Source organism: Mastacembelus armatus, chromosome 5 (genome assembly GCF_900324485.2).
Source record: "Mastacembelus armatus chromosome 5, fMasArm1.2, whole genome shotgun sequence".
NCBI lineage: Eukaryota > Metazoa > Chordata > Actinopteri > Synbranchiformes > Mastacembelidae > Mastacembelus > Mastacembelus armatus.
The window spans coordinates 6,250,571-6,277,498 of record NC_046637.1 but is presented as its reverse complement, the minus strand read 5'-3'; the positions used below and the strand labels follow the sequence as shown (position 1 = coordinate 6,277,498).

Genomic DNA, 26,928 nt, shown 5'->3' with positions numbered 1-26,928 from the left:
AAAAATAAAAAGTGGTTATTTGCATTTTTTCTGATGGAACAATGATTCATTCAGTGATTATTAGGATGAAAGAAGAGGAGTCACCTTGTTTTGGTGGAACTGATGATAGCTCAAACTTGAACATTACAAGAAGCGCAATTTCTTTATTTTAAACCTTTTAATTAAAAATGTATTTCTACTCTGTTTTTAGTTTTGTGTAGACATTTCTACAGTTAATGTGACTGTTAAAGTTAAGGTAATTTTATTTTAATAATTGAATAATTAGTCAACCAACAACAATTCAATTTTTTTCAGCATCGTAACTTGCTCTTAATGTGTTGGTTTCCTTAAATAAAAATAAAAAGTTCTAATGTCAGAGAAGATGAAGATAAAAATGATTGATAAACTCATAAAATAAATACGTCCTTCAGAAGAGCATATCGAGCAGAGCAAGATAATTTATAAAGCTGGTGTTTGTTGATGGGGTGCGGTGTAAGAGTGCAAGAAATACACACATGATATATAATGAGCAGAATGAACTGGAATACTGTCTAAAAAACAATTAAGCCTGGCCAGCCAGACCCTCTCCTTTCTCAGCAAAGCTTTGTATAGACTAGGAAGAGTTAGTGTGACTGGGCAGGTTATTGTTCCACACATACACACAAAATGTCTCAAGAGAGAATTGTACTGCAAATGATTTATAATTGCAAAATGTTGTGTAACAAACCATTGTGTTAAATACAGGCATTTAACAAAGCATTATCTAAAAAAGTTGACCTTCCATCACAGCCACAAAACACAAATAGATATGATCATATTTTCATTAGGAAAAAAAAAAAAAAAAAACCTTCCAGGCCATGATAATTATATATTTTCATATTTCAAAATATCAAACACCATTAAATTTCTTTTAAAATAACATGGATAACTTAAAAAAAAAAATGAGTTTCACACTTAGTGTTCTTCCTCACTTGAGCTCCTATGTACATATAAGCTTTTTGAACTGCTGCACAAATGCCACTCTCACTTTAGGTGTCTCATAAAATTAAAGCAAAACTAAATAAGTGCCAAAAGCAGGGCTGTAAAGAGCGCTGCATACCCGAATTGCTCTTTGGATGAGTTAGTGTCCTCCTATGAAACAGAAAATGATATAGTTTAGTAACTCGTTAAAAAAACAGAAGTGGGTACAAAATCATTTGTAAGCCATTTATATCTACAGGAAAAAACAGTTAAGTTTTCCTAAAAGGAAAATAAATGTCACAACAGAAGAGAGTTTCTCTGTTATGTAGTCAGAGCAGTGAGAGTCTTAATGCGAGAAAAGGCAAAGGAGCATCTATACTGAATAAAAATGAGCAAATGAATGAATGTAATCTTCTGTTCCCAGTCATGTGTTCTCTCATTCACATGCTAACAAACCTTTACAAATGTCTAATATAATAATTACAATATAATCATTTCTGACTTCACACACGATGCTTAAATCAGCTATGACTATGTTGCAGTATGACCCAACCCAGGCACAATTGAACAGCCAGTGCACTTTGGCACTACATGCTCTATCAGCGTTATTTTCTCCATTATTTTTCCATTGAATGTCTACTTTGTTGTTTTTACCAGGGCAAACCTGTGACCCCATTTACACCTAATATCATCTGTGCCTATATGTGTAGATGTGTTATCTGGCTAATGATATCTGATAAAGGCTGGTGGAACTACACCTGGTGATAAGTATTCTTGCTATTTTGCCCACATTGCGATCAGATCTTAATATGTAAAACAGGTACACAGCACAGCATGTCTGAGGTCAAGGAAAGCAATGATGAGTGAGCTCTACTGTCCCTCAGAGTAGAAAAGGGTCATCTGGAGCCTTGTTACAGCCTTTGTGTTGATGTTTCACATTTCATGCAAGCAAAGTACTGGCTGAACACCATACACCGTGATTTGACTGAAACATGAGCCGCCCGCATACAAGAATAATGTCATTTGTGTGACAGTCAAATCGCACAATTTTCTAATAAACTGGTCGATTACAATGTTTCAACCAACTTGGCTTCTCCACAAAGGTCTAACAAATGTGAAATGTCTTCAGCTTTCCTTTCTACTGACCCCCAGCATTGTTGCTCTCCTCCATGTTTATTTTACCAGTCTGAGCCGGTGCCGACAGTCAGTGATGACGATGGGCATTATGTGAAGGTGGTCCAGATTTGATGGAAAAATTTGTTCACACTTCCATGAAAAGAAAAGAAAAAAACAAAACATTTTTTAGTGATTTTCCTTTTGCCTCTGATTTTAAGGTGCGTTCCCATCATTTCCTGACCTAATAAAAGCATTAAATGCCCCAAAAGTAGTATATACAGTATATACTGTATGAATGATATTTACATTAGCTGTGATAAACAAATAGAAAATCTGACTGTGATGTGTTCTGTGTTCATTCGCACCTGAATTAACATGCATTTCTTGTCCAGATCAGATATCCAGACACAGCTTGTCACTTGATACCAGGAGTAAATCGGCAATTCTACAACATCAATCACTTTTGCTTGTCAAAAACATTATGTGCTCTCATATAATATGAGAATCCACATTTTTGAATTTGGCACAGCCATCACTGCACCTCCTGATTTCAGTTTTAGTCCACTGCCTACATTGCTTCTAAGTAGCAAAAAACGGTTCCACTCCAAACACATGTAAACTGATGAACCGAATCAAACTCATGCTACTTGAGGTGCCATACAAATGACTGGATCACCAACAGTCTTACAAAGCACAAGTCTAACTGGTCACATGGTTAATGAGCTGATGCTGGTGAGTATGAGCAGTTTGAGAGATTCTGTACCAAAAGGAACCAGGTTTGAAGTGTGGAGAAGGTGAGGTCATAGTGCAGTCAGTTCTCTGTGCTGTCAGTGCTATAATAGCACATCTTTCCACCTGTGCTAAAGTTTTATACTCTGCTCTTCTCTCCCAGACACACACACACACACACACACAAAAACCCCACACAGATGCACTCAGATCAATACATGCACACTCTTTCCTGCTATGAGTCTTTGAGCATGTTGATGCGTGCAAAGATCTTGAGTGCAGGTCCCAGCTTAATGTTCATGGTGCTCATGAGGTGGTCCTCCTTTAACAGGAGCAAAGCCTGTCCATCAATCTCCTGAGACCGAAACTCGTCTGCTATTTCTTGACAGCCTGCGTAAACAGCAGAGGAAAAAAAAGTACAAACTGCAGTAAGTCACAGTGAATCAGGGATCGTAAGCAAAACAGATCTGTAAAACTGACTGGTCTGGCATGTAAAGATTTGTGAGTATGTTTCCTGAACAAACAGGGAGTCTGTTTATTCCACTGACCTGGCAGGGAACGGATGAACTCATAAACCTCTTCCACGTTCCACTTGGCAGGGTCGCTGGGCAAGAAGCGCTGACAGAGTGAAGGCGCATCTCTCACACCGCAGCCCTCCTGGTCTGAGGCCCTGCTCGGCTGCCGGTGGACAGGGACCTGGGCTGGGGCCTGGGCAGGAGCCAGCGGTCCAGAGCTGGCTGCTGATAGGGGAGACGGCGGCTCCTCGTAGCTAGACATGTCCGAGCATGGGCTGGACTCCTCCTGACTGGGCTGTGAGAGATGTGGTGAGGATACAGAACCGCCCTGAGTCTGCTGTGGTGAGGGAGACAGCTTCTGAAAAGGAAAACAGTCAGAGATGACGTCAGTGCTCAGCATTAAAGAAACTAATGGCTCATCTGTAACATGCAAGTAGTTCATAGGGTTGCTGGATCAATACCAATACCAATACCTCTTGATTACTTTGTAAGGTGCTGATCACTCTGGATTATTTTGGTCTAAAGATGAAACAAAAGCACCCCCCAATGGAGGTCCAAGACCTAGCCCTTGAGACATTACATAACTTAAAAACATTTTGTTTTCAAAACCTAAAAAGAATAAACATGAGGCAAAAGATTAATATCTAATATTTTTCCCCTCTTTAATTATCAAAACTACTTATCTCTGTATTAAAAATGTCATTACAAACTTCAATATTTCTCAAGGCAGAGAAGAGCTGCTAGTATCAGTACTTAGTAGTACTAAGTCAAAGTTGATTGAATGAGTGATAACAGAAAACCCCATCAAATCCAGTTGTTTTTGATGTCTACATATCTTGTGCAGAGGGCAGAAAATCTCTACTAATGGTTTCCCATTCCGATAAAGGTTGACAAGGATCATAAAGCACTTAATGACCCTTTAAAGACAGAGGGAGATAATCATCCACTGACAGAAATGATGCCTAAGTTCATTAAAAAGCATGAGGCATGAAAAGTGCAGGGTATAAAATGTGCAGTGGAAGCAGTATGTGGTGGGAGGCAAAGTGTTGATGAGGACGTTATACAACAGTGAAGTGTGTGTGTCTGTTCCTGTACCTGCTTCTTGGCCTCTACAGTGGAGCGGCCCTGAGATTTTCTACGCCAGCGATTTGTTGGTTTAGTTCTCTCTGGACGGAAGAGGCCTATCCGCTTCGTACAGCCCACATTGTACCTGTCCATTAAAGTCCATTATATATATATATCCAATATATACTTTTTTTTTTTTTTTTTAAAGGAAGAACAGTTAATTGTGAAAAATGAAAATTAAATCTGGAGGTGACTTGCCTCTTTGCACAAACCACGGAGCAGAATCTTTTAGAGCCTTTGAAGGTGTAGGCAAAGTCGACCCAGCCGCAGTATTCACATGTCAGTTTGGGTTCCTGTTCTTTATCTGTGGGAGGGTAAAGAAAACACTCAGGTTTTCTTCTAAATTACAGATTTGCTCTTTCAAAACTAAAATCGACTCTGACTGTAGTTAAGGAATTTTTTTTTGTGTGTGAAATACTTTCAACTGGATATCATGATGATGCTTTTTACGCAACATTAAAGTGACATTTCTATCCCCTTATGTCCACAGCATCTGGCTGTGCTCCGGCCTTGACAGTTTCAATGTCCACTGAAAGCATTTCAGGAGCACAGCATCTGTTTAATCTGCAGCCACATTTTGGAGTTGCTTTGCTGACATTTCCCATGTTTTAGAGCATAGATGTTCGCACCACCATCCGTCAGCATTTGCATTTTTTGTATATCTCGGTAAAATTTAAAGTGATTCGAGTTTTAGTTGGTTGACTTCCACCAGACAAGGCGCACGTCACTGTGCATACTCACTGTGTTTCAGACAACTATCACTGATCTGCATTAAGTAGCGATATCTGCTCTGTGTTGTTAAGCTAATATCTACAGTAGCTGACAACAGCTGTGCAAACATCAAGCACAACATCAACCTTTACTTTTGATTAGCAGAAATGTGTTTGCTATATAATGAGGCTGCAGTTAGCAGTAATGTTGTATTGGTCTACATTATTATACAGCAATTGACCCACTGCACTTACATACACAAGGGGGAATAATATTAGGAACACATTTTTGAATAATGCAGTCCAGTTCAACACCATCACTAACTACAGCTGCAGTAATATACATATACTAATACCTCTTGAATAGTTTTAACACTAGATTTTGGCATTTCTGGTCTTGTGCTGTGACTTTGTGGTCAGGGGGTATAAGACAGAGGTTAAGTGCTTTACACTGAGGGAAGTCTTTTCTGAGTGGACAGACGATAATGATACAGGATGAGGTCTGATTATCTCTTATCACTGATTGTTATTCCTTCACAACACAATAATCCATTCACACCATCTGTGTGTGTTAACAGTGTGATGGTGTATCCGTCATTATGAGGTTCATACACACTATCGTAAACCTTCTAAGGACTATAAATAAAAATTTCACAAGTCTGTGCTGCACAAACTGCTACACACAACCTTTTGTAGCCGTCTAATCATTTTTGTCTCACCTGGTTGGTTCATGTCCTCTGGCTCGGAGTCGGTGTTTGCTGCATTGCTGACCGGTGTTTTATCGGGGTCTGAAGAGAGCTGATGATCCAGCTTCTTAGGGCTGTCGATGAGAATGGGCAGACGCTCCACCTGGTGTCATGAACAACATAGTTACAGCTGTACCAAAATGACATGAAATATGCTCCAGCAGCAAGAAACAATGAAAACAAGCCTGAAGCTGACAACAGAGTTAAGATTGTCTCATTTTAACAATATCCCAAAAAGCAATATCACACAGTGCTGAAATGATTAGTTATTTGATAAGTTCATCTGAGAGAATATTGATTCATTTACTGTTTGCTCAGCTTAAAATCTTTTTTTTTTCCTTTTTTTTTTTTTTTTTTTTTTTAAATTAACATGTTAAGAGTTCTGGTCTGTTGGTAACTTGTGCTCTCTGAACCTGTAATAATTATGGTTTAATTCAAAATATAAACAATAATAAAAACAGTCTTCAATTACAACCTAGTTGAAAGGATCAGATCAATGTCTTCCCAATATAGATATTATGATATTATGAATGATATGATATAAATGATACATGTAAATACAACGAACATTTACACCTAATGTCCAGTAGGAGTCAGTAAGCTCTAAGTGTAGAAATCACGTCATGATATTGCACCTTAAAGGCTTCAGTAGAACATTTTGCTGTTTAACAGTGAATGGGGATGATACAAACATAAAATGCATAGATATTCTGATTAACATCATGATATAACTTCAAGTTTAAAGAGAGATGAAGGATTTTTATGCCTCGAGATAACACACTACACACTAATTACACACACCTTCATCCATCTGTACAGTTTCACAACCACCTCACTATGATTATTGACTGAATCTGACAAAAACAGTGAGCTTGAACTGTCACTACTAGTAGTAACAGAAGGTCTGTGTTCGCCTGCTGACAGCTCCCTGCAGGCCTGTACACCAGAGTATGATGGTTCTGGGTTGTTTACCATGTCTCTGGTGGTAAAGCTGACAGCAGGCACTTACACACACGGGGAAAGGTTCGGCTCCCTCCTGGATGACAAAGCCCTCGATGACATGTGTGAGGACCTGGGGCTTGACGATGGCCTGGGGCGGTTTGTTCTCTCCGTTCTGCGGCGTGCTCCCCGTCACGGGGGGCGCCTCGCTCTCATTTCCTGAGGTCATGGCTGGAGGTGGGGTCCCAGGTGTAACACTTGGCTTCTTGGCTGAGCCTCCTCCTGACGGGCAAATGAATACAGCAGTATCCAGTTAGTGTATAACATCATGTACTCTTTGAGTTTGAATGAAACTAAACTGTCAAACATTTTCTGGTTCAGCCTTCTCAAATATGAATATTTGATGTTTGCCTTTATAAAATATGACAATAAACTGATTGTAGTTTGGGTTTTAGGTTTTTGGTCAGCCAGTCCAAGCATTTGTGAATATCATAACTCTGGACTCCAGCAAATCATACCAGGCCTCTTTTAAATTGTTTTGAAAAAAACAAAACAAAACAAGAACAAAACTAAACAGTTTGTCAAAAACAAAAACTGCAGTTCACTGTGTGAGTCTATTGTGTATTTACACCCTTTCTTGCCATATATGACAGCAAACTGTAAATTCTGAATTTAGTTTTGTCAGTTGGTTAAACCAAGACATTTAAAGGTGTCACCTTAGACTTTAAGAATCTGTATAGAGCTTTTTAATAGTATTATCAAAGAGGATATAAATCAAATCACCAGTGTAACTGATAAGGAAACTAATCATTTGCAGCTCTAGATAAAGTGTTTACATTACAGATGTAATAGAAGGTCAATCCACTTCAAACACCTTCATTATCTGACTTCCAGAGTTGACTGAGTGTCGACAAACACTGGAGAAAAATGCTGACTTGTGTCATAAACCGTGACACATTGCAGCTCTGGCGAACCGGATACTAAAGTGCGTCTGTTTATACTGTCGGATTATAGCAACGACTCCCGGAACCATCACATTACAGGCGTCTTCATGCGGTCGCCTACATAAACTGCGTTTCTGGTGTCGACAACAAGACGTTTGCAGTGACCCACAGTGTCGGTCAGTCCGCGGTGTCCTCACATCACAACACGCACAAAGCGAAAGTAAACAAGGAGCCGCCATGCTGTGCTGAATGAGAAGAGTTTTCTTACCGCGCCAACTTCCGCCTGTTCACACACGAAACATGTGCGCTTTGGTCTCCGTTTGTTGTTGGAATCATCCGACAGACACACATCGACCTGCTGCTGCTGTTTCTGACCGAGATCGGCTTTAAGCTGCAGCGCCGCCCCAGACCCGTCAGTGAACTAACCGGGGTCCGCCTCCCGTTTCCTCCCGGCCTTAGCGGCTCTGAGCCTCCTCAGGCTGCTGCAACATGCCAGCATGGTTCATCTCTTAACCTCAGACTGAATCACAAGCAAAGTGTCTCCAGCGTCAATCGACTACAAATATATTATTCTGTCCAAATGACTAAAAAAACAACACACTGATCTGGGACCCACACGTCTCCACCATCAGAGGGCCCCCTTCTTAATGCATCCATTGCCACCACTGCACAATGGTATTCATTACCATCATCATGAGGTTACTCATAGAAATACTTTGCGAGGCAGCTATAGAATATAGTATAGCGTATACTGTCAGGCTTTAATACTGTATCACACTGTGATGTTTAGTTTTGAAACCTCTATGGAGGTTTGATGTGGTCATTATCTGATATATCAGATGTGCTGACAGGCTACAGCTGAAGCTTACTGAAATACCTACAGCACCGGTCACAGTTTTCTTAGTATTTGTATTAATTGTAAAAGGAATATGAAATAAAACAAAATCATTTGTTTTAGAAATACTGTACCTGTCATTTCTGAGCCTGACTACAGAAATGAACAAAAGTGAGCTTCCCAGAAAGTCATGTTATAGTTTGTACACCCTCATTCATTTTAATAAGCAACACAAATTCAATTTTTGTTTAGTGCCAGATTACAGTGCAATCATCTCAAGGCACTTTACTTAGAGACCCAACAAATCCCTTAAGAGCAAGCACTAAATAGGTAGGGTCATCTGAAAGAAAGTTGTACCCACCATAACTTTTGCTGGCAGGCAATGCAATACCATCTGACCAAATGAATCATTATTCCTGTGTTAAGACTACTGAAGGCAAGACAACCCCCACCAACACGGTCCCACGTGTTGTTTTATTGCTGGGTTTTAATAAGCGAATGTTCATGAGACAGTTTATAGAACCTGTCATCTGTGCTCACCAGAGTGTTATTAATGTAACACTCACTTCTCTATTTATACATTTCCATTTAAATACTTCAGAGGCTATTCTATCAGCATACAGCAGGGCAGAAGCTGATTTAAATCAATTCAATCATATGATAAATCAAAGATCATATTTGTAACTGTGCACTCAACTAAGCCACTTGAAGTGAAAAACAGATTTTATCTGGATTTTCTCTTAAATATTACAATATTCTAAACAGCTCACACTTAAGGCATATCTCTATCATACCAGAATTTCCCTTTGGGGATTAAGAAAGAAATAAAAAGAGACTTAAGTATATTTGTCTGTATCAGCCCCTGTGACTATTGGATTACAAAAAAAGTTTCCTGTTGTGGTGGTGAACAATGCACCTCCACTCCACATCACACCCAACTCAGTGCCCATAAACAACAATTTGTGGTATGTGCACACAGAAAGTGTTTTAACAAGAATATACTGTACATGTAGTACTTTGTCATCTACATTTTATTACTTAAATACGCTTTAGTCTAGGATACCAAAACAGTTTTTCCAAAGTTTGACACTTCTTCTAAGCAAATGTCACAATATCTATTTCGCAAGCGTGTCGCAGACAGACAAAAACTTCTCTGTATCTAAAAAGTCACAGTTCCTATCCCCACAGCAAGCAACACGTCAATAAACAGGGGGTGTATATGCAATGCGCATATATCAAGTGCCGTGGAATAAAACTATGAACATCGCAACAAACCTAAGACTTGAACATCAATAGACGGCATACGTCAGTATTTTTGGAGGGTTTCACAAGTGAAGCGTAAGGCTTGTCAAGACCTTTTTAATACCTCATAAAATGCAATTTAGTACCTGCTGATGGTTATACTGGCCAAAATATGAAAAAAAAAAACAGTAGGGACTAGAACTAATCATTATTTTACTCACTTTATCATCATTTTCTGCATCTTTCCCAATGACTCGTTTAAAATAATGTGACCTGTATCAGGATAAACAGCAGAGAATGGTTCAGCCTGCAAACATATACAGAACCGTTTAGAAGTAAGATTGCCGATTCTGCCAGTCAAGCAAGAATATTTAAAAAAATACTAATAGTTTATATGGCCTATTTTAAATATAATTCCTATTTTTGTTAAAGATTTATAAGTTTTATTGACGCCATCAGTGAGGCCAGAATTAATAGGATATGATGAGTTTCTAATGATGTGCTTCATTTATGTAACTGGGTGTGGACATAATATGATCATGATGTTTCCCTGCTGGCTGCTGCTCAGGCTGATATTACACACTCCTACAGTAACAGGTCAAGATGTGCCATGTATTTTGAAGCAATTTATTATTCAAGAACTGGATCATTCAAGAACTGTCATTATGAGACCATATGTTACTGTATTCATTCCTTAATTCCTCCACTTACTTGAAATGATTTTTTTATTCATGTTTGGGGCTTTTGGGGACACCAGTGACTACACTGGGTATCAGGTGAGAGTCTTGGCCACAGCTCAAGAGACAAGTAAAGCAAAAAGAAACTGGGAAACAGTGGGTGATGCTGTAAAGATGCTGTAGACACAACATGTTCTGAGTTACAAGTAAATATCAGCATGAAAATGGCAAGAGTTGAAGTTACATTTACTTACATGTTTTTAAAAGCTGCTACGAGTCTTGTTGTCCCCAGAGCTAATTGGTTAAAATGTTTATTCACTAAAACATTTAAGCACTTCCCGGAGAGTAATTTAGCATCCTAGAAAATCATGCTTACCTTCTGGCTGGTCAGCTGGTGTGGCTGTGTCTATCTTGGGCTGCTCTACAGGCTTAGTGGGTTGTGATGGCGAATGTGCAGTTTGCTGCTGTTGTTGTTGTTGTTGCTGTTGTTGTTGTTGCTGTTGTTGTTGTTGTTGCTGCTGCTGCTGCTGCTGCTGCTGCTGCTGCTGCTGCTGCTGCTGCTGCTGCTGCTGCTGCTGCTGCTGCTGCTGCTGCTGCTGCTGCTGCTGCTGCTGCGGTTGCTGCTGCTGTTGCTGTGGTTGCTGCTGCTGCTGCTGCGGTTGCGGTTGCGGTTGCTGCTGCTGCTGCTGCTGCTGCTGCTGCTGCTGCTGCTGCTGCTGCTGTTGTTGTTGTTGTTGTTGTTGTGTGGAGGGGGTCGGACACGTCTCTCTGACCACCAGTGAGGTTGGCTTGTCTTTGCTGTCCTGAACCAGTCGAGAGGCCTAGGATGTGCATGAGAAGCAAAAACATGTGAGAAAGTACATCTGAGAAGGTAAGAAAAAGTCCCATGAAGGGTTGTTAGCACTCAAAAAATATAAACCATTAGTCTAGGAAAATATGGGAAATGGGAAAATATTGCACAGAGGAATCCCAAACTCAGAAGATTCCTGTGCTGTTTTTTTTTTTTTTTTTTTTTTTTAAAACATCCCTGTCTTGGACTTGAAATGGATACTGTGGGTGTTGTTGGAGCAGTCATCTTTGTTTCACTGGTTACCATTTCAAAACACCACATTCAAAGATGTGAACAACAAGAGAAGTTAGGATGTTAACTAGGACAGAAATCCATGCCCCATTAAAACAAATGGGACAAAAACTAAACATATCCATCATGCAATCATGGAAACATCTACAATGTATTATGGCTGTATGTTGCTGTGTAAGGGATAGATAGACCTGATAAGTCTCAGGTTTAACTATCTGAAGAAATTTATGGGCTCTTATTTGCCTACAATATAATGGCAGTGTTTCTACTCACATTCATGTTTTTCATCTAGTTTCAGAACACAATACATTAAATTTAGTAGCATCATCACACCTCTGCAATTACAGTATTTTCCTAAACTTAGCCCACTGCTTCAAAGCTAAACATGGCTATTAACTGATCAAAAGAAACTCCCTCTGTATTTCCAAAAGTTTCAGTTTTATCAATGATGCTAGCCTCAGTTTGACTGAACCAAACAATAACTACCTTGTTCAAATGCTCATCTGCTTGAGACCCCAAGTGTGTGTATAATTGTACTCACCGTTGGGTGTATTTGAAGGTTGATGGCAGTGAGCTGGACAGGTGGTGCTTTGGCATGGCTGAGAGAGGATTGGAGGGCATGGGGCCTGATGGTGGAGTGGAAGATGGTGGCCTGCTGGCTGGGCATAGAGGGTTGGTGTGGAGCAGGTTTGGGCAGCACGGGGACAGGGTGCTGTGACGGCTGAATGGAGGCCGTCTGCAGCAGCTGGCCCGTAGTCCTCTGGGAGCCTTGACTCTGATGAACCACAAACTGCTGCTGCTTGTGCTGCTGAACCAAGGAGTGTGGCTGGATCTGGGTGTAAGCTGAAAAGAGAAAACCAACGCATATTACTGAAAATGATGAATTCATGACCACCACTCTTTTCATCTGTCAGCAGACTAATTTGCTTAATCCTTCAGAGCTTTGACCCTGCTGTCCACTAGAGGAACTTTGAACTTATAACGCTTTAACGTTTTTGCAAAGGTCCTGGAAATTTTGGTGGAAAAGTACTTTGATTTAATATTAAAGAATAGAGTCTGATATTAGTGAGGTATACTGAAAGGTTAGTTTCTTTAATGAGTTTTTCTATCTATACTAAAAAAAAAAGGCTATTATTAAAAAGCAGCTTTTGTGATAACCTCAATAATAAGCAAATCACTACTGCATATACTGTTAGTAATGGCCAGAACATGATTTCAGGCGTGAATTGGAAAATAAATAAATCAACAAACAAATATTCAATCTCCGCTTTACAAGATCACTAGTAAAACTTACCGCCCGTCATTGTTTTATATCATTGTACAAACCGTGAGCATTACTTATTTCATGTGTGATGGTCTGGTCAAGCTTAGTATATATCATGAGCACTGTGCCACAGGCTCATAAACTGAAAAATGAAGATGTCTACACAAGAAGCTTCGTGTTCACTTCACCTGTGTGCCCCTTGTTGGCAGGATATAATATTGTTGGAAGGTGCCAAGAGAAGCCTGCTGTTACAGTTTTGCCCTTACCATTAGTCACGAATAGTTTCAAAAAAGTGAATGCTGTCATGGGTAAAAAAAAAAACAAAAAAAAAACATGCCGAGCTCAGTCCAAGACACAGCACATCAATCTTATGTTTGGTAGCATGCGTGGAGTGGAAGTGTGTTCGGTGGAAGTAGCCTGAGGCAAGTCTAATATTAGTAATGCCTCAGTAACAAACATGCAGAGCCAACCGTCTATGGCACTAATTACAGAGTTAATGTTGAGTCCCTGCCGCTCTAGAACCTGCTTAATCTCTAACAAGTCTACCACAAAACAATAAGACCCAATAGACCCAATCTTATTACTGAACCCAAACAAGAAATGAGTTACCTCTGATTAGAAGTACTCTACAGAATCTCATGCTGTATGGGCTGTATGAACACGGAGGTGTTTGGTGATGTTAATAAACCCCCACCATAATAAATCCAAAACATCATTCTGAAGCCTGGAAAACTGCCAAGTACATCAGTGTTTTTCCCGAATGCCCCTCACCCCACCAGCCCTGCACCTCCTCTCCCTGTTCTTTTCATGATGTTTTGTGTGGGATAGGCTCCATCTGGTTTCAAAGTTTCCCTGTGAGAGACTAACCACAGTCTGTTGCCTGCTGTGGAAAATATAGATGTTTCTACCCAGCAGAGTTTGCATGTCATTAGTCCCCTTAATTCTGCAGGATCTGCTGAGAAGTGTTTTCTTTTTCACATGGTGAGACACAGTGGAACCCACTGACAGACAATGTGGTTAGTTATGATATACATGGGAGGCCCTACAGTTAATTTTTACAATGTTGAAAGCAACCACTCTGTCAAAAATAATTATTAGTTCCATCATGATTTTTTTATGATGCAGCCTTCAGAATGTATTCATTCAACATGTATTTTAAAGTTGTCAGTTATTGAGGCTTTTTTTTTTTCTAAATTTAAGTACCGGTAATACAGAGAAGTTAAGTGTTAAACATAAACAGAACAAGTATTATAAATTTTATATGGCATGCAACAATTTGTTGAATGTAGTAGTTTGACAAAACTGCAGCTGAAATGATTAGCTGCTTAATGGATTAGTTGATTATGGGCAAATAGAGGCCCATATAACAGAACCTGATTCCACTTGCCATACATAACAGTAAATTCAATACAAAATTATGAAACGAAACAGAACACACTCTAGGTTTTAGAATTTTAGTCAGAAAAAAAAAAAAAAAACAAGCGTTTTGAAGACATCACTCTGAAGCCTGCGAAGTTGGGACTGGCATTTTTTCTCCACTTTTTTGACATTTCAAATATGACGGATTAATTAGAACAATAAGCAGATAGATTTTTAATGAAAATCAGATTTTATTAAAACTGATGCTCACCATAGCAATGCACACTGTCAATAAATGGTAAAGGTAGCAAATCCATTAGTTTTTTTCTTTGTCAGAAGATGGATATTAATAATTATACTGTTTAAAATGTGGCCATAAAATAAAAAGACTATAGAAAACAGCTACACAGTAGTAAGATCTTTTTGGAATTGAGCTGCAGCACTCCAAATCAAAGCAGAATCTAATCATGAGGTAGCTAGCAATTCCCAGCTGCAATATGAGTGGAGGCGGGGGATTTCTGAATAGTTCACACCGGACACAATCCTGACAACTTTCTCAAGCCCCTAATAAGGAACAGAGAGACGTCTTGGAAGAAGAGAAAGACAGGGGAATTCATTTAAATGCTATTCACCCTCAAGGTCTTGGGATTAAGGACTGGAATGACTCAGGCCCCCACTCCCACACATATATACACATGTGATCATACAATCTTCAGTATGTGGCACTGGCTTCCACACCCCTTATCTTGCTCTATTTGTGCATAGTTGTACAATGTCCTGAAGTTGAGGACAGTATACGTTCCTGATGTCTTCGTAGCACCAGGCCCTGGAAAATCCCTAAGTTTCTACATTTTCATTGGCTGTTGCTTTGGCATATGTTCATGAAACACATTCCAAACCAAAAATAACAGAACAACAGCAGGCTTTACACCATCTTTCCTCCTTTCATAACAATTCAAAATCAAGATATCAAGCAGCATTAGCATTAAGAGAATACTGGCTAAATGAATCCAGTTCTTGATTTGCACAAGCCACTGCTGCTGTTCTCCTGTCTCATGTGCATGTGAAAAGACAATGTCTGGCTCTCCATAACTAAAACTTAAATTAGGAGTGAAATGATTTCAAGGAATAGCTCAGATTGTCAAGACTGAAGAGAAATAAACCCAAGGAGAAAAGTAGTGGTGGAACTCTACCAGTTGTATACTATAATGTGAGTGTACAACTGAGGTCCACCATGATTCTTTCACGCTTTGATTAGAAGAAGAAGAAGAAGAAGATTAGATTAGATGAACAAAGTGAACATAACAGACAAGGACAAAACAGGGTCAGTTTTTTGCACAGTAAAGAAGCTTTGTAACTAGCTGAAGTCCAGGTTTTAAATTTGAAAATGTGGTACTTGAGCATGTAGACTCTTGCTTTTCTCCAGTTTTCTAGAATAATCAACTGAAACTGATGCAGGTGCTCGCAGCTACATAATTTTGCCAAGACAGAGGCATCATGTTCAGACCTGCTCTTTAAATCTGTGAGCATGGTACTTTCAGGGGGTCCCTCTGCTGTGTGTGTTTTTTTTTTTTTTTAAATAGTAAGCTAGCTCTTTCCTGCCAAGAGAAGGCAATCACAAACGCTTAGTGCAACAAGCCAGACGGCGTAACATTTGTTTCCAGCCCAGCTCCTACTCAACAGAAAGTTGAGTGACACGAATGTTTGTGACATTTTATTGTAACAGAATTTAAGATCTGCCATCTTTGGAATGGTTATCTGAAAACTGATGATCAAAAATAGCAAGCACAGTTATCACACCTCCTCCATTCTAATTGTCTCAGATCAAGCCAAGCACATTAAACAAAAGTAAAGATGAGTCAGATTAACTACAATACCAATAATTTCATTATGGTAAATGATGTAGTTACAGAGTTTGATACTTGACAAAACTCTTTTAACTCTTATTGGTATTATGTGTTTATCTTTTTTTCCCCATTCATTATTTAGACTATCAATGCTGATAATTCAGCTTTAGTTTACAATTAACTAAAAGTCAATTTAGGATGGAAAGTAATGTAGCAAACTAGCACATGACTATAACCAATTGCTCTTTTTGACACTGGTAATATAACAATATTACATTATGAGTCAGTTTTCTACATTTTAAGTACATTAAAGTGACTAAGTAGATCTAGTACTCATTACAGCAAAGGCTATATACAGGGTGTAAACTTCCAACACAAACTACCAACAGCAAAATTGTTGGTTACTTCCTATTAGTAGTAAAAGAAAACTAATCACCAATCACCACATTAATTCATGAAAATTTTAGATTTACAAGAGACAATGGCATGTCAGTACAAAAGAAATTTTAATTTGCAAATCAAAGTGATAATGACCCAGCCACAGTCAATTTAAAACTACTCTGGTATCCAAATCTGAATCTTGCCAGCCATCCAACCTCTCCTCTTCCTGATCCACATTGTATTAACTCCCCAGCATCTCGTGCACACCTGTCCCTTATGGCCTGCTGCTATGGCAACCAACGTTAATTTTTTCAGACAGCATGAGGCCAGATTTTCAGCTTCCATCCTCCCTTTCATTTTATGTGAATCCATTACTGACTAACAAAGGAAGACACAGTTGTGCACTGACACACTCAGACAACCCCCCCCATCCTCCCCTTTACCAGACACAAACCCCAAAACATACACACATAACTAAATAGGCAGACAAAAACAACATGTATTAACAGTGTGTACTTTGCTGTACGTAAGATTTACAGTCATTACTAATCCCAGCATGTAAAATGTTAGGTCTTATTAAGACCCTATTAAAGATGAGAGAAGGCATGTGAAGCGTCTTGTCCTATAAACAAACTGGACTTACCGTAATTTGACTTAATCAGCTTGTACTGCTGGCACATTCACAGCCATTCATACTGGAAAAAAAAAAAAAAAACAGCTGCCGACTTTCAATTACACAGTAAGTGGTTTAGAAAGACTCTTGCATGGCAGTATGCCTTAACAGCTTCTAATTCACAAAGAAACAACTATTCCAGACAAAACTCAACACACTGTCTGTGACACGGTTGGTTTCAGCCATTTAGCGAGTGAATGGGATTGTGATGCAGGCCCTGACATGTCACACAAACAACCAAAAGAGAACTCTTAAAAGCAAAGAGAAAAAAACTTCTCATTCAATGTTACTATCAACACACATATTTCTGCTGTATACATTACATGATAGCAGCATGAAGACCCTGACACTGACAGCCACTGACAGAAAATTTGACAGTTTCATATTTCTGCCCACGAAAACCATTTTCCTATAGAACACTCAGTTTTTTGTACAGAAATAACACCACCCCCCTTTAAAAAAAGCACACCATTTGCTTTTAACGTACAACCTATTTGCTCTGTAACCAGTGGGAACTTCATCAACTACAGCTTGTTTGATTAACCTGAAGCTATTCAGAATTTAGCAACTGAGTTCTGGAATATCTAACTGATGAGGAACTCTGAGAACCTAATTGTTTCATTTCTAATAGCTGTATCACACAGATCACTAATGAAATTTTTTCTGCAGGGTCTGGGGCCTTCCCTGTGGTTGGCTCTGCACAAATAAATAACTTTTCAGGCTTTGGGATTACAAACTTTACTTACCTGGGGCAATCAGAGGCTGGGCACTGACAGCTGTGACGCTGCGGCTCATGTTTATAGCTCGGGCTTCTGTGACTACTGCACTGTCCCCCTTCTTCCCTCCTTCAGAGGGGTTGTCAGAGGAGCTGACCTTTCCCGCTGTGGCAGGCTGTGTCATCGGGCTGGGATTCTTGATCAAAGAGGCAGGTTGGATGGGCACAGGGCTCTGCTTCAGACTTAGAGCCTGCAGGGTCTGAGTCTGTGAGGAGGATGTGGTCGCCCCCTGCTGGCCACGGATGGCCAAATTCTGGACCTGATTCTTAGGAGAGAGAAATAAGGGGATTACTGGCAACACATTCACGGTTGGTTACACAAATACATTTATTTCTACAAACTGGTTTTATTTCAGAATAAATTAAGATGTACTATAATTATCTGCATTACCTAGGTCTTTCAATGGGCCACTTATTGAAGATACTAAAATTATAATGTCACAGCAATACATAGCGTTTTTTTTTTTTTTTAAATCTCTCTTGTAATTAAAGACTTCCATTTTCCATCTTCTAGTTTACAATTTATAGTTAAATCAACTTACTCTCTAAATCAACTTATTCTCAACTAATACAATTTTTATGTCATTTAGTGAAAATAACTAAGGAGACTACCTGTGAGGAGGCCTGTGTGGAGCTCTCTGACTGCACAGCTGTCACTGTAGCTGTTGGAGTAAAGATGAGCTGAGGGGACAGAGGAACAGCCCGGCCTAGACTCCTGGCCACCTGGACCAAATTACTCTGCTGGGCCTGAAAAGCATTACACACAAATAACAAATACAGTATACATGAATGAGTGAGAAAGTGCTTCACGATTGGATTCTTAAAGTATTCTGAACCTGTAACAGGTGTATATGTGTAAACATAAGAAATGAAAAATTAAAATCTCTTTTTTGGCACATATTTAACACTTGAAATAAAGGCCAATCTCAACAGACAAATGTTTTTTGTTTCCTGCCAGAAGGATCACACACTTAACACTGTGTATTTGGTCCTAAAGAGGTGGCAGGAACAGTCTGTATGCCAGCTGCACAACTGGCAGCAAATTGAAACAGACAAATTACCCACAACCAGTCAACCAAAATAGGCCAATAAAGGCTTATATTCCTATATTCCTACAACTCTGCTCTTATTAAAAACAACTGAATCTTAAGCTATTGCTGATTTCCTTCTGTTTTTGTAATGAGCCCTCTGGTGCTCGGCAGATTATTCTGGCCACCTACTCTGGTGACAAGAAGAGAATAAAGCTATTTACTATGGCAGAGTAAGCGTCTATGCATCACGCACGCACGCACGCACACACACACTTAACCTCCAGAAGAAGAAAAAATCTGAACTGAAATGTGCTTATGTATTCAAGCAGTATGTGTGTGTGCTTGTGTTTATGCATATATGCACGCTCATGCAAATGTTGCCAGTGGCTACACTCCCTGTCTACAGTCTTACCATCTGTGCGCGCAGGTACATCTGGGCCTGGCTGGGTGTGAGAGTGGGACTGGATGGGCTACCCAGGAGAACAGCCTGCTGAGAAATACTGGTGGGGGTGGAACTAATACTCTGGGCCCTACTGATCAGCTGAGCTGCCGCTGGGGAGGTGGTCAGGTTAATCTATGGAAGAGAAGATTAGCAGGATAATTAGGTTAAACACTTCTATATCTATCCCAATATCTATAATCAATATACCAGTTTACTCCTAAAAATATTTCAAATATAGAAGAATCTGTAAAATGTTTTTAACAATGAATATTTTACTAAAACACATTCCAATCACTTTTCTGTGTGGAACAGAAGTAGTCCAGCGCACAAAGCTGTTACTGTGGAACCCGGCCTCCCTCCAAACATTTTAATGCTAAAATCAGCTTAGTTCCTTGTCCTAATGGACAAAGATAACTTAATGGTTTTTGATGACAGCCCCAACATTCAAAACTATACTTACTGTAGCCTGAGTAGATCCTGTTTGCTGAGATGAAGTTCCATTCTGTGTGGAGCTTTGGCGGCCAGCTGCAATACTGGCCTATCACAAGTTGCAAAAGAGATGCAGGAGAGAGAGAGGCATTTACCATTTCCCTAAATGTCTTGCAACAATAATAGTCTATGTGATATTGATTCTATTATGATCATTTGCTGACCTGCTGTACAGCAGCAAGGCTCTGGAGCTGAGCAGTACTGAGGCTGTGTTGCTGCTGGAGGGCTGCAGTTTGCAACATCAGATGCTGCTGCTGCGCAGCGTACATCTGCTGCAGGTACTGTGCAGCTGTGTTAGGCTGTCTGTGTAATGCTTGCTGGAACACCTGCACACGGCGACAGAGACGATGGTTATGCAGTGCACTTTAGACAAAATAGTTATTTGCAATTACTTGATTAATAATTTTACACAAAATTAATTAGGAAATTAAGTCTATTTTTAAGCAAAATACGATGCATTTGCTGTCATCATAAACTGAAAATGAGTTTGGCTTATCTGAAAAAAAAAAAAAAAAAAATTACAATTTACAATGTTGCATTTCCTTAGAAGTTACCACTATTTTCTGATGTTTTCTAAACAAAATGTTTAACAAATCAAAATTTAATCAAACTGTATTGAACCAGAAAGTATTATCACTTTTTTATGAGATAAAGAACTGGATCATGAACAGTGTATATAGATTTGTACTTGAATCATCTTGAGTATTGACCTCATTAGGCTGTGTTTCAAAATATGTCCAAGTGATCATTGCAAGCAAACGGACATAATTAAACAGTCAGAAAAAAAAAACTCAACAACCCTTTGACCTAATTATACTAAAGCTTTACGTCAACAATAGCTCTCCTCAGCCTTCATTTCTGCAAGTTCCATCTGCTTTGTAAGGAAAATGCTGAGATGTATTCTGTGGTATCAATAGTCCATCCAGACTAACACCACTTGAAATCAAAATTTTCAGTGATGCAATGCACTGCATACAATGCATTTAGAAGGTTTTTTGGTGTCATCATGTTTGGCTTTTAACTGTCAGCAGGAAGAAAATAAGAAAACAAGGGCTGAATGTAACAAAAACCCCACTGTCAAAGCATCAGTACTAAAGGTTGAGTGGACCCTTGTCAAGGAGGATAAGCATGTGTAGGGGCTTATCCCGGGGTCAATGGGTCAAGAGCACTAAACCACAGAAAGCATTCCTTCCTTCCTTTTGGACAAATCCTGTGAAATTACCTTAGAGTTTCCTTTACTAACGTATTGAAAGAAAATGACTATTATTTAATAAAATTTTCCAATTATAAAATGAATCATAAAACATCTCTTTAGGAACACATCATAAGCCCTTATGTAAACCAACAGAGGGCAGCACAAAAAAGGAAAGTATACCGAGTTGTGTGCACTTGTACATACACATACACATTTGTGCATGACCACAATGTCACAACTTAATATTGAACAAGGTCACTAATGCCAAAAAACTCACCTGTACTGTTTGTCGGTCAGGTATTCCACTGTAAACAGATATCTGAGGCACTGCCTGTCTTCCTGCTGTAGTAGTACTACTACTGGCAGTACTGCTAGTGTTACTACTACTATTATTACTACTACTACTACTACTACTAGTGCTAGTACTGCTGTTACTAGTATTACTACTGCTAGTGGAAGTGGTAGAAGTAGTAGTAGTAGTAGTAGTAGTAGTAGTGTTAGCAGTGCTACTACTACTCGCAGCTGTGGTGTTGGAAGAACTGGTGGTGGCAGAAGTGGTGGTCCCAGTACTGCTGGGTGTGGAGGCAGGGGCCCCTGGCTCACTCTCCATGGTGCCCTCTGCTCTTCTCCCCTTTGACCCCCGACTTTTCTGAATGGCTCTTCTGTGCCTGGAGGAGAAAAAAAAGGAAAAAAGAGAGTGAAACGTGAGAAAAGCATCACAACTTTTATCTTCTTCTTCCTTTTTCTTTTTAACGAACACATTTGACAAGCTAAAACTTCGGTTTTATGTACATAACCACAGTCCTCTGAGTAGCATGACTGAGTCAGAAGCATCAGAAGCTGTTATTTCATTCCGGCACTAAGTGTGTCAGTGTCAAAGAAGGAAGGGACTCTTCCCCTCTAAAAGGGGTGACATCCAGCTAACCGTCATTCAAAGCAATTATTTCTGTCTTCCTACAAATGAGAAAGGAGGGGCGAGGGTGGCCTGGTGAGACACTCACTCATGGTACTCAGAGAACCACGGCTATGTAAATAATCCAAAGTTCTTTTTCATATGATTCGTTTTGTGTCTCACATTGGGAAATACTACTTCCTAGATTGCTCGGCGGATGTCATCTGAGTGAGGCAGCCTCACTCAGCACAGATTGGGCTGAGCACAAAATTGTAACATCAAAAATGTAAAACCTGACAAAATTATGCAGTGAGGCCCATATTGCTGCAGAGCAAATTTTCTGAAAGCAGATCCCTTTGAAAAGCCAGAAGATGGTGATGCCCATCTTACAGTGTGCAAACCTGGAGGCTATACACTGAGGCTAAGCCATGTTCCTCGAGGACCACTGCCCTGCTTGTTCTCCAACTATCCCTGCCCGAGCCACTGCCAATTAGCTGGATCAGGTGTGTTCAGTAAATCAGAAGCTGAATAACACCAGTTTACTTTTTCTTTCCCCACTCCACTCCCTCATCTGAGATGGTATGTTACAGCACTCCACAGATAACTGCGGGCAAACACAGTGGATAATTGGTTAGATGGAGGGCAAACTCTCTTTGCTCTTTTGGGGCCAAGCTTGGCTAACTTAGCTCTTTTCACTTTCAGTAATCGCCTTTCAGTAACTACTACAGAAACTTCGGCTTATCTACACGCTTGGCTGACATGAATACTGCTAATTAGCACTGAAATAAACTGTGTTTCTGCCTCTCTCTCTCTCCCTCCACTCTACACACATCAGTAGTGCTAAAGGCAATGGCTACTTTTCATCTCTTATTCGTAATAATCATATTTACAATATCATTGATAAGATTAGTGACAAAAGATTATTGAACTACACTATAAACGTTATATCTGCTGTTTCTGACTGGAACAACTGAATCCCATTTATATTAGACTGCATCTGAACTGCCTAACTTCAAGAAAACAAGGCATCATCAACACATAAAATGCACAGGAAGACATGAATTAGATCAATTCAATGCACATTTTGTAAAAGCTAACTGGAAAGGCAGTAGAACCTGCTCTAAATATGACACATAACTATAGCTTCTTTATCCATATAAAGAGTCAAACAGTGTCATCAACTTTAATAAGTAAAGTAATAAGGTATTGTGTTTTATATCATACTGTGCATCTGAGATGTCTGAATCAATTTCTTCTTGTCAGTCATGAGCATGAAGTAGAAAGAATGAATAACTTAGGCCACTTCCATAAAAGCCTTTTTAAGGTTGGTCCCCTGGTGCTCTGATATCCATTAGTACAAGAGGAAAAGTTTCAGAGCTCTCTGAGCAGATCAAATCGTGGGGAGCTCAGCAGGGCAAGTGATGAGATATGAAAAAAATGGGACAAGAGAAAATATCCTTGTTGAAGGCAAAACTATGGGAAGACAGTTCAGAAGTCTTTGATAGAGCTGCACTAAAATAAAACAAATAAAGAAGCAGAAGACACCAAACATTTGAGATGCAGGTGGTGCAGAGATGTGAGTTGGACAAATGACACCACGGTGGAGGAACAGCATGACAGCTGATGTAACAATGCTGAAAAAAAGAACCCAAGGTAGGGAGGATGGAATTTCTAACCTTGAGGTTAGATGTGTGTGCATTTAGGTTAGGAGTGTAAAGAGCAAGTGAAGGCAAAGATTGAGAACTTTAAAATGGGCTGGATTGAGAAGAAACTGTGATGAAAGTAATTAAATAAGGAGAAATGCTCCTGCTATGCCACAATTCTTAAGCTATTTTCTTCTCATTATTCTTTAAAGTGGATTAGGGGACAAAGCAATGCTCTGTAACTCACACATGCTAAAAAGCTGCCTTGGGAACAAGACTGCAAAGCTAACAAACCATATGCTATTGCTTAAAATAGCAAAAGCAAAGCAGCACTAAACAGCTGTAAAACTGTTTGAGTAAACATAGTCGCTGAATGAGAAAAAGGCAGGAATATTTCTTCCATTTACTCTAAATTAATTTTAAAAATTAATTAAAAAAAAATAATAATAATTTAACTAAAAATTCAAAATTGTCAAACACTAAATTTCAGCTCTGCTTATTTGCATCAGTGAAAAAGCTGAAAACCAGTAAGGGAGAGTGGGTTTATGGTTGTAAACAAAGCATCACCACTGCCAAAGCCTGCCCGCATGCAGTCATTAGCCTATATCCCACAGTCTGCTTCCCATTGCCTCCTCTGTGTCAAGAGGGGAGGGAATCCCCCTGGTAATGATGCCTTCAGCCCCTGTCTTTCTGAGAGGAGTCACCCATCCATCAGTGAAAGGGTGCAAAGAGAAAACCCCCACTTCAGCCTCTAACCCTACATCCTGCGATCAAGCTTTGAATTGGTTTTGGGGAAAACCAGGTACCCATGAAAAGTGGTAGAGGTAATGTGTCTGAGAGCATCAAAGCAACATCAAGGCAGCACCAGCAGCATGTAATAGATTGCAATGAGCTGGTCAACACCATAACAACACAATTTCAGCTCTTTGCACCCCTCACACAAGGACATATTGATCTGCTCATGTAGGCAATGCAAGACCACGAGAACTGACTGTCAGATTTGTGTCTAGAGGATTTGCAAAGCCTGCAGGAAGATGAGAGCCATTAAGAGACTGTCAGACAGACTGGCTGTCTCTTCAGAGCTTAGATCACAGTAAGCAAGTGCAGGAGCCTCCATAAGTGTCCATCCTCCAGTCCACATATAGGAAAACTTTGATGACCCACATTAAAAAATACCACAAGAATACATTTGTCAGCTGCACAAATCGATTGATGTGTGATAATGGCTTTAATAGCCACAGAGAAATGTATGCCTGTGTGTGAAGGGGTGCTCTGCTGCAGAGACAAAGCCCCCTAACCCGGGTGCTCCTACCTCCTCTGGCCCCCCCAACGTGATGCAGGCGTATGATGCCCCATCCCCCGGGAGCGTGCTGTCCTCCTGCAGGATGTTGCTCTTCTTTGTCTGACTAACTGAGTGACTGGCTGGTTGACTGAGTGAGTGAATGAGTGAGCGTGTGCAAGCGTGTTTCTGTGCTGTATCCAAACCCCAGCCCCTCTTGCCTACCCCCAACACACAGCAAGCTCGTCCCAGCATCAACACCCCACTCCACCAACCAGGCCGCGGCCTGCCTCCTGATTATGTGGTATCCTAGCGACAGCCAACGGGGTGCCTATGGATTCCCCGTGTAGAGCTGCATGCTGATTGGACAACAGGATCCTCTCTAATGAAGATGATGGTAATGATTTTACTCTCTTCCTCCCCTCCCCCTCAGCTGCTGCCTGAATACTGAGTTCTTTTTTAGGATATATAGCCACTCCAACATTTGTCAAGATGCTGGTACCATTTTTTTTTTTTTTCTTTTCAGTCAAACAATGTAATGACGTATTTCATTAAAATGACAGCTCAGAAACATAATGCTGTTTATTTCCCTAAATGTTGGTCTGGACAGCTGAAAACTGAAGGCTGCAACCACATTTCAGGACCTCAAATGTGAAGACTGCAGCTCTACAGCACAGAATTTAAACCACTTATAGTAATCACCATTTCCACAAATAAACTGCTGCTCTAAGTGGGCCAATTTTGCATCATTACATTCAGTTACGAATAGTGCTGGTGACTTTTGGCTCGACTGACTAACCCCATTATCTTACTAGCAGGAGAGTAATCAACTTAATCATCAATTTTGTGGCATGACGGAAAGGACGTGAAGGAAAAAAAATAAAATAAAATACACCACAATGGCCATTATACCATTTATACAGAGAAAACATATCTTGAGCAGCGGTTCTCCGTGTTTGGCAATACCGGAAGTGTCCAGCTCAGTACTAAATGCAGGTCATCTGCGTTTTGGAAGTGCTCAGGGCCCAAAACATAATCACTGTGCTAAAACGCAGGGAAATATACAAGAAGTTTAAAATACTTGTTGGATTGCATTTGAGCATATAGTATGAGTAAAATGAAAGCAGTTACACAACTGTGTAGACAGCTGGACCCATTAAACTAGAGGTACCTCTTCAGTCCGATGTGCATAAGATGGGCAATTGAAAAGCTTTATATGTAAATGCACTGATACCCAATAACTTCCTGCTGGGTAAAGTAATGGTAATAAGACTAAATGTTTAACAAACTGCACTAATAAAGCCCTAATAATATGAAGAAGGACCTGTGAGGTATGTGCCAGTCAAATCAAAGCAGGTGACCAAACACTGATTTATAGCAATTACGGAAATGAAATGAATAACAAGGAAAAGAAAATTGCAAACCCCACTCAAAAAAGTGAAATGCAATAGCTTTGCAGTTGGATTCAAATCTCTCCTTAATGACAATGAAATTCGTTTATGTGGAATAGGGTAGATAAAACCAGAGGATAATAGCATACTTATGGTCTGCCCCACAACATTAACATGCCACCCAACTGTCTGGTTATATGAAATGTAGCCATTTGAATCATTTGCTGGTGCAATGTGGTATTGATTGGGGCCAACCATGCGCAAACCTCATTGATTATTATCTTCTCATTAGCATATAGATTAGCTGGCAGTGTAGATAGAAATGCAAACCTAGAGTCTCACACTTGGCTAACAGAGCTGTGCGGCAGAGTAGGGGGTCAAAATAAGCAGGGAAAAACAGGGATGAGGCGCCTCGGTTTGCTAGGATGGTGTACCTCAAGATCTGAAAAGCCAGGACCTCAAAATGAAACACAAAAATAAGCAGAGAGCCATGGAGGTGATATAAGGCAAAAGGGGCCATCAGGCAAGGGGCCTTAAAACAAACAAACCACGCCTTTTGTTCAAAGGACGTTCAAGCTCATTATCAATTTCAAGAATGCTGACACCTAACAAACCCTTTTGGGAAGAAGTACAAAAATAAAGGATCTATGCACTTTATGAGTCTTCCTA

General features: G+C 39.9%; 1 protein-coding gene across 1 annotated transcript; it reads right to left on the bottom strand.

The window, feature by feature from the left end:
* Nucleotides 1–679: 679 nt before the first annotated feature.
* On the bottom strand, nucleotides 680–25,051 carry phc2b (polyhomeotic homolog 2b (Drosophila)). The gene is made up of 16 exons (XM_026307380.1): nucleotides 24,902–25,051; nucleotides 21,332–21,722; nucleotides 20,024–20,185; nucleotides 19,831–19,908; nucleotides 19,341–19,502; nucleotides 18,510–18,644; nucleotides 17,869–18,163; nucleotides 12,140–12,441; nucleotides 11,262–11,338; nucleotides 10,894–11,024; nucleotides 6,890–7,101; nucleotides 5,854–5,983; nucleotides 4,623–4,728; nucleotides 4,395–4,509; nucleotides 3,333–3,657; nucleotides 680–3,174 (listed from the first exon to the last, which is right to left on the bottom strand). Exons 1-16 carry the CDS (start codon nucleotides 24,943–24,945, stop codon nucleotides 3,020–3,022), a joined length of 2,820 nt encoding a protein of 939 aa, XP_026163165.1. The 5' UTR covers nucleotides 24,946–25,051; the 3' UTR covers nucleotides 680–3,019.
* Nucleotides 25,052–26,928: the final 1,877 nt, after the last annotated feature.